Raw genomic sequence first — 9,185 nt, forward strand, 5'->3', positions numbered from 1 at the left:
TAAAGAATATCTGAAGTAATAAACAAAGACAAATATATTTCAACTTGGTCATCAGGTCATACATTTGTATTTCATCGATCGAAAACATTGCTTGGCCTTTGCATTCCGAAACTTCGGCTCGACGGAAAAGGCCGAGCGATGTTCCAATATCATTTTTCATATCACACTTCGGCAAGTTCTTTAAATTATCGTCCTCGCAAAATGAAATCTGATGTATGTTTTAGTAGACAATGGTATGGTGCCATTTGCTCAAAGTTTCCACCTAATAATTACAGAAAAACATATAATTCCTTTTGTTTTTTTTAAAACTATGTTCGCCTTTTGTTTACGTATTTTACACTATTTTAAAATTTCATATCTACATTTTATAATACATGTCTCTACATTTACCTGTGTTATTTGGTAATCAAGGAACAAACTTCGGGAAAAAAAACTTTAGTGTAATCGTAATAAACATACCTTTCTTCTCAAAGGTAATGATAAATTTATTTTTTATACATTTATTACCATATGCAGTTTTTGCAATAGTTTTCTTAAAAATCACCTAATTATTCGAAATGAGAGACATCTGAGAAAAATACTCTGGAGCAATTCCATGGGAGGTAGGATTTGGTGTTTCAGTAGCTGCAGGTCTGTAGCTTCCAGTCTGAGAAAAAAAGGTCTTCCATTCGATTTTTTTCAGACTAGGAGCTACAGGCCTGCAGGTAGTGTTTCAGGTGTAAAAATGTCTACTGATAAAACAACAAACTCTGGATGTTACTGTCACAATCATGTATTTCAACATGTATATAATTTAAAAATGCTAGTAAACTTCATTGCAGACAATTCTTTTTACTTTTGTTTCCGTTTTTACATACACTGACACTGAATGAATAATGAAAGGGAAAAAATTCAAGGACTAAACATCTTGCTAATTTCTAGTTATGAATTTATTTCTAAGTCTGTATTAATTGAAGTGAGTAATTCAAATAATCAAGGAAAATAATAATGGCAACATAAATACAAATCCAGTCTTGTTGTAATGTCTATGATACACTGACAACGGAATCTCTAACGTCGATCATTCACAACACACAAGGGCACTCCCTGTAAACAACACGGCCCCCTTCACCTCACTAATGGCGTCTGCTTCAGCTGAAGGAGAATGGAGCGTAGCCGCGACACGTCCTTGGTGTTTTTGGAATTTTTGGGGTTGAACTCGCATATTCTGCATATTTTCTCCCACTCTCCCCCGGGCTGTGTGGTATCCCTATCTTTCTTGAAAGCTTCCTCGGCCGTCCTACAAGGGGAAGACACAGCTCAGTATACTGTACATGGATATGGACTGTGGTTAAAATCATAGTACCGCTAATGTAACCATTTAACAAGACCGTAGACTTTCATTATGACGTATATACTACTAATATCTACAGCTCAGTATACTGTGCATGGATATGGACTGTGGTTAAAATCATAGTACTGGTAATGTAACCATTTAACAAGACCATAGACTTTCATTATGATGTATATACCACTAATATCTACTTCTTGCATCACAAATTGAAAATGGCGCTGGTCTCAAGCAAAATATGCACAAATTGCTTTAGCACAGCTTTAGATTCGGACAAATCTTATTGACTTCAAATGAGCAATAACTGAATGGCCGACAATTAAACAGACAGGAAATAGGACTACGTCACATTGCAGCTTGCCACAACTACTCAAAGTTTATGGTCTTGTTAATAGGCTTCTTGACATACAAGTGCAAATCTGAAACTGTTGCAGGAAAAACTTCTCAATCAATGGAGAACATTCCAAAGAAACCCAACACAAAAAGGAAACCATAACAGAACATATAAAATTCCATACACAGGAACAATGACAAAGTTCTAGGGTAAATGTTTACCTGTATACACTGCTGTAATATTTTAAATGGATAAGTTCTCTGTATAAATTAAGCAGTAGTCTACTTTATGAAATATAGAGCATGTTTACCAAGTTATATCTTCTATCACTCATACTAAAGAGGATGAAGCAGAGAGAGAGAGAGAGAGAGAGAGAGAGAGAGAGAGAGAGAGAACATGTACAACAGAACACAATACAAGCAATCTTCTACTTTGTACACATTGAGCCTACACAGTTTTTTTACAATACTGATATTACCACAATAAGCAACCTGTATTATAAATAATACTTACATATTATGTTTTCTATGCAAGTAAAAGCACATAATAAAGCAAACAATTAGTAGAAATACAGGTAAGTGTCAGTAAAAGGGTGTGAACATTGCTGTAAAAAGAGGGAGTGTAAAACATTGCTGTAAATACAAAGAGTGTGAAACATTGCTGTAAATACAGGGAGTGTTCAATTAGTCAGAAGTGTCTCAATCATATAAAGCTTTGGTACATTGCTTGCATCATAAAAACAGGATAAATCAGTATGAGATTCCAGTATCATTACAAAATACGTCTATAATCAATTCATTTGCGATCTATCACCATGATCACTGTCTTTCATTATCTTCCATGTCATTTTTCAAATGTGCACAGTAAAGGGAAGAAACTCTGTGATGTACAGTATCAAAAATATATTCATCAATGTATATATTTTGGAAATCTTGGCATAACATTGCAAGCATTAAAAAAATTGCATCTTCATTTAAGTAGCGGTAAAAAATTGCATCTTCATTTAAGTAGCGGCGCTAATGAATAATTTTCACATCCAGCTAAGCCACAACACCTTACTTCCCCCTCCATCTTACCTGCTACTCACCCCCCCCTCAACTCTCACCCTGCCAGCTAAGCCAGGCAACCCCCCCTTTCCCCATCCCCTGGTAGCTACCTGTTAGTCTCCCGGGTCTTCTGGACTTGTTCATTGTGATGCTTGTACCAATCATCTAGCTCCTTCTTGGCCGCTTCTCTCCAAGCCTCCTTCTTCTGTGCCTCCTCAGCATCTATTGGCCAAAAATATTGCAATCAGAATACCATTCAAATTCAATGTCAAATGTTATGTAGGCTACAACAACTAGATTTAAGTACAGTGTATTACATCTACCGGTAGTTTGTATTGTTGCTCTGACACAAAGACTACTCTCTTTATCATGTATATTAAGAATAAACCCTTCTAGCTAACCAAAAACACCCTCAAGCTAACCAATATATAAATAGTGCCTGTTTGGGAACTGTTATCCTACCAAACAGGCACTATTTATTTTATTATACTGAATGTCTTAATTTTAAAGAAAACTTTACAGCTTTTATATAGGAATAACGTGAATTCTACGGCGAACCGTACGCGCATAATTTTCGCGCATGTAACAATTTGTAATGTTACCCAGTGTGTTGCTAACGCTAAGGGTAATAGAACGGATTATGAACTGCGTCTAAACCAATCAGATTTCAGTATTTAACATGAAAGTATAATAACAACACATGTTTATGCCGCATATCAGGATGTGGTTTTATGTTGAGGACTAATATTTTAATATTTTATGTAGCTATTTTATCAGTTTTTTAAACTCGTATTGTAAACAATGACTTGCAGCTTAAAGATTATCAAAACTCATTGGGACACTAAGTGGTATAAATGTATATTCTATCATCTAAAAGTGGTGATTTCAGAAATATTAAAAAAAAATCCATTGTAAGATGAGGAAATGAAAAAATATATGTAGCAATTCTAAAATTCCAAGATTTCTAAGATGATACATAGTTTAGAGAGTCAGTCCATAGATAAGAATGAGTGTATGGCAGTACCTTTCTTCTCCAGTCTCATCTTTTGTTCCTCTCTCCAGATCCTGAGTTTCTCGGGTTCTGCCCTCTCTTTGTCTACAGAGGAGATGGCTGAGTATGCGTCACTTGGTCCATTTGACTACAAAAAACAAAGAGCTTCAACCTCACGTTAAATCAATTCAAAACCATAGTTCCAGTCATGATCATTGTTCCTGTACATAAACCCTAAAACAATATTATTATTAATATTAAAATGAACAGCAAATAAAATCAATTTTATTGAAAGTATTGTTTAACTTTAAGGTACCATTCACAGAAACAGCAAAGAGTATGTATCAAGGGTCACTGTGCTGATTATTCTGTACCTGACTTTCTTCAAATTGGTTTTCACCCATGAAATCTGGTGCTCCATTCATCATTTGGGGTTCTCCATCATCAAACATATCAAACTGCTCTCCCCCTATAAAAGAATAGATATTTTCAAATAAATTTGATGTTTTCAAGACAGAATAACCTATTTCATTAACAGAAATTCAAAGTCTAAACATCGGCAAATTAAGCTGTAATCGAGTTACACTTTTTGAAATTTAAATGGGAACTATTAAAGGAAACTCATCAAACACTTAACGCTGCACTCTATTTCCTCATGTTTCATCTGACAATTCAAACTTGTTTTACAGTTTACTAACAGCAAACTTAGGCTCATAAAATAAAGTGTTTTCCATTATGATAAACACAAAGTTACTTCTTATAAAATAAAATAACATAAATCTACCTATTGGGTTAACCCAGATTTTATGATTGATCCAAAAGATGTTTTTTGAATCAACTTTATATAAAGGTTTCAATTTTCCGGAACAGCTGGATTATACAAAAACATGTTAACCAAATGTTGATACCGGTACTTTATGTGTATTTCAATAAAAAATTTACAATATTTTTGGCAAATATACTGTAATATTTCCACATGTACTGCATGGTAAATGTCTAAAACAATTTGGGCATCTTTCCCTTAATAAGCGTTGAGACCCATTACACTTTTAAATAATGATAAAGTTAAACTTGCCATTGTCCTCAGAGCAGGTGTATAATGTATTCAGGTAGGCTAAAGTGTAAGTTGACTGGACACCCATAGATCAAATGATAACTAGTTTACAATTACATGTATTCATAATTAGTTGTGCTGACAGCCGTTTTCACTTAATGTTTAATCAAACTATTATTTGATATTAATCTTTCTTCAAGTTTAAATAATTTCGTAAACATAAACACCGATGTCCTATCAGCATTATTCATTTCTCTAAATTATCCAATTCACAGCAATTTGGTCAGTACTAGGTATGTTATGCTGTTTTTTGAACAGGTGACCGGTGGGCGGAACACGAACGATTGTTACATTAAATCAACAAATCAAAACAGAAAGATTACCTCCATTATCTTGTGGGACGTTGTCGTCCTCTAACCCCGCTAATTCAGACTGTTCCCTGGCCAGAAATGCTGCGGCTGGGTCCTCTTCGGTATTTTGTGCTGGAGGCTCACTGTCGAAAGCGTCAAATTCAGACATCTTGAAATATCAGTGTGACGTCAATGACCGAGGTGTATCGAAATCAATTGTCACCTACTTCCGGATAGTTCCGGAAACACGTGGGCCAAAGATTTGTGATGCTCTATTACTGTTTATTTTATTTTAGTAAATAATTTATTCATAACCCGATGGGTTTTTATAGTACATATGTATTAAGTAATCTTTTAAAAATAAAAAAATAAATTTATTACTCCACATTAATTTCGATCGTCTAAATATGTTGATTTCGTTCAATCTCTGAGATTTCGTTCCCTAATTAACGAAAAGAATGATTGAACTTATTACATCCTTCCGCCGTATGTTCACGATTTTTCAGCTCCTCTTTGTTACACGACATAAAATAAAGATTTAAAAACACAAAGTAAAATAATATATAATCAAAATCAATTAAACGCAGTTAAATAATGAACTTTTCTTTAAATAAAATCTGCAATTCTTATATGAGCTCGGGGGGGGGGGGGATTATCAATGAACAGAATGTTTATTAATTGTAATAGCTAGATCCTTTGGTACCATAACTGACTACTCGACCTCTGCACATGTTTAAGATTCACTCTATGAATAAAAATGAGATTTATGATTGATGCATATATTGACAAAAACCACATGTGCCGCAAGCCAACATACATACAGTATATAAAGATAGTTAGTACATAGACTATCTTATTTCTTATAAGTTTCATATGTTAAATGCGTCAAGTATAAAACTACAAACCTTTCTTGCTGATTTAACATCTGCTGAAAATGGAAAAATTAACGTATGCCACTATGGTTGACTAACTTAAACCTTGTTTAGATTTTGTGTACTGATCAATTGGATGTAAAATGACAATTTTCCATTACCGTTTTATAAAATTTTTTTTAATGTTTTCAAAAACTATTTTTTCAAAATACCTTTTCAAATTATTTTCAAAATCATTTATAGATACTGCATTAGCATTTGAACCAATAATATCAAGTACTAGTATTCTTCGTACATGTATACAGTTTTGCCAATAAGTTTGTCCATTTCCTGCAAGTTTTCCGTCCTCTAAAAATGTATGTTGCAAAAGCAAGTTCGAGTTCTCTTAATCTAAAACAATTTTCTGCAAGCTGTAATAATATCTATATAAAATCTGTACATTTTTAAAAATTGGGAAGTGCACCAAACTGTATTCTAACTGCTAAATTAGAAATGTGAACCCTTGAAATGTCTTTCAAGATAAAATTTTGAAAGTTTTTAAATGGAGTTTTGTCAAAATCGTTTGTTATTTTAAAACAAATCACTTATCGGCCAAATTTTCGAAGAATAAGTCAAATTTGGCATAATGCGTGATTCATATTGAACCTTTCCTGAAAGAATATGTGATTGTTTGGTTCTTTTGATTACATAGAATATGCCTTCCTTGATTTACCTGCTAAATTCTCACAAGCACGTTTCAATTTACCATTATGTTTTAGGACAACATTCAATATTTATAGAACCGTTTTAACAAGAGCTTGGACTTTCTGTGGGATGTTACTACCTAGTTTGCTCATTAAAACAAGCTGTCAGATATTGACCACCTTTCGTCTAATTCGCTAAGAGCTCGAGATGCCCATTAACATTCATAGACTGTCAAAACCGGAAAGTTGTTTGCCAAGATCTGCTCTATTCATCAACAAAAGCAATAACATCTTCTTCATACCTCATTGCTTTATTAGTCCCCTTACGGTTTCACCGGAGGGGACTATAGCTTTCCTCTGCGTCCGTGCGTCCGTCCGTCTGTTTGTCTGTCCCACTTCAGTTTTCCACACTTTTTTCTTTATGCGTTTGAGGAATAATATGAAATTTGCTGAACAGCTTCAAAATGTCACACTACAGATCAAGTTTACACTTTTGTAGCGTCTGGTTGACATATTTTCGGGAAAATTAATTTTTTAAATTCCAATTTTTTAATGTTCGGGTTCGGTGTGTATTGAATAAACGAGTAAAGTATGTTTTCAGTAATAATATGATCGTGCATTACTTGTACCATTCCTTTTATTGTTTCTAACAAACAAATAAGTTCTGTAAAATAGTGTCAAGCATTGTGTTGTATATTTAATCGACAGGGTTTTTTGTATTATTACAATCGGGTTCGTTATCGTGTTGGTCTGTTGATTCGGGGTATAGTCTATAGAAGACGGTAAGAAATGATATTCTGCATAACAGTTTTGTTTTCACAAATTTCTACCAGCAAATACTTAATGGACTTGGCGAAATTACAGGAGATAAAATAAAGAGTATTATTTTACCTATTTTTTATTTAATTTCTATATCAACTATGTAGTTTGAATTTCCTCTGGGATTTTTTATATCTCTGATTAAAGCATAACTTCTCGTTTATAATAGTTTTGAAATAGTTGTATGCTTTGAAGCTTTCATAGAATAATACAAACCGGTAGGGGACGTGTATTGCTTATGCAATACTCTCAGAATGATTGTTAACAATACATACAGTCGTTTGATCAGTTCCGAATTTTGACCAGTTCCGAATAGTTCAGAAGTTAAATAGCAAAACATTATTGAAATAAAAAATGGAGGAAAAAATCAATACCTTTAATATAAACACGTATTTATGCTTGTTTGAATTCTGCTGTAGTTTCATAGCCTATATGTATTTGATATCGGTCATAGATTAGTCAACCTACTTTCGCTTTGTAATAAATCCAGGTCATTGCAACGATAATATGCACGTAAAATCGTCTTTCACTTGTAACAAGATTTCTTTTATTAAACGTAGGTTTAGTATGTATTCTAACATACCCAAAAGCATACAGGATAAAAAATAAAATAAAAAAGCAAGTGGAAGCAGAATTTTATTGAGCCGTCATTTTACGAGTTCCGAATACCCAATTTGTTTCCCTCTGTTTTAGGATTTAATGAAGGGATTGATTAAAACGAATACTTCTGGAATTCATTAAATGTCTTTCTCCGTCTTAAATAAATCATATTGTACCACAATGATGATAAGTGAAGGGGCTGCGACTGTATTCCGACAAGATGTTAGAAACCAGGCTAAATTACTGTTACTGTGATTTTGTCTGTCATTTCCATGCAAATCAAACTGTCTTGTTAAGAAAATACCAATAACTGATATGTTTGCATTAAACCTGTTATTCAACTGGTTCAATCAATAGTTTTAGGGCCGAAACTTTTTTATCTACATTCCATATCTATAGAAACAGTTATGTTATTCGGAACCCATTGGCTTATTCGCAATATGGCTTCCCGCGTAATTTGGTAGAATAAAATTTTATTTAAAAAATATTAAATGCAGCAAATCCTGCATTTATATTTGCAGGGATATGGTGTATATCGGCCAAAAAATCAGATCTAAAAAATAACACCCAGGAACATTTACAGCACCTCCAAATCTGTACCATATTCGGAACTGGTCAAACGACTGTAAGAGCTAGGTCAAGGGGGGAAATGTGGAAAAGTCGCATATTGGTAAATGCTGCTTCTAATTTTTTTGTTACAAAACCCATTCAGTTAAAACTGAACAATTTGATTTCATAATTTTATACTTATATAATTTTTATCAATCGTACGATCAAATATCAAAATATTAAGTATGCAAAGCCTACTGGCGCCCTAACAATTTGTCGATTAAAATTATTGGACCATGTAGTACATTTATTCTATACGGTCCAATAAATGGATTCTTTTATTCAAAGTGTTATCACAGACAAAGACACCGGAAAAGGAAATATTTTTTTTATGTCCACTCACCTACTGCACATTTTAAGATAATCTTTTTTATATTACGACAAAAGGGATTATCAACTACATTAAGGAAACATTTTTTTTAAAAACCCTGACAAATATACACTCTTTATGAAATAAATCAGATAATTTCTATTTGTCGTCAGTTAGGCATACCTGA

General features: G+C 33.4%; 1 protein-coding gene across 2 annotated transcripts; it reads right to left on the bottom strand.

Moving 5' to 3' along the window:
• Positions 1-754: 754 nt before the first annotated feature.
• Positions 755-5,322, bottom strand: LOC105342463 (clathrin light chain A). Of its 2 annotated transcripts, XM_034481217.2 has the most exons (6): positions 5,139-5,322; positions 4,076-4,170; positions 3,735-3,849; positions 2,821-2,932; positions 1,886-1,897; positions 755-1,279 (listed from the first exon to the last, which is right to left on the bottom strand). In XM_034481217.2, the coding sequence occupies exons 1-6, from the start codon at positions 5,272-5,274 to the stop codon at positions 1,108-1,110; spliced, it is 642 nt and encodes a 213-aa protein (XP_034337108.1). In that variant the 5' UTR covers positions 5,275-5,322; the 3' UTR covers positions 755-1,107. The 2 variants fall into 2 exon arrangements, with proteins under 2 accessions (XP_034337108.1, XP_011447728.1); XM_011449426.4 differs by lacking the exon at positions 1,886-1,897 and having other exon boundaries at positions 5,139-5,320.
• Between the last annotated feature and the right edge of the window lie 3,863 nt (positions 5,323-9,185).

This window comes from Magallana gigas, chromosome 5 (assembly GCF_963853765.1).
Source record: "Magallana gigas chromosome 5, xbMagGiga1.1, whole genome shotgun sequence".
NCBI lineage: Eukaryota > Metazoa > Mollusca > Bivalvia > Ostreida > Ostreidae > Magallana > Magallana gigas.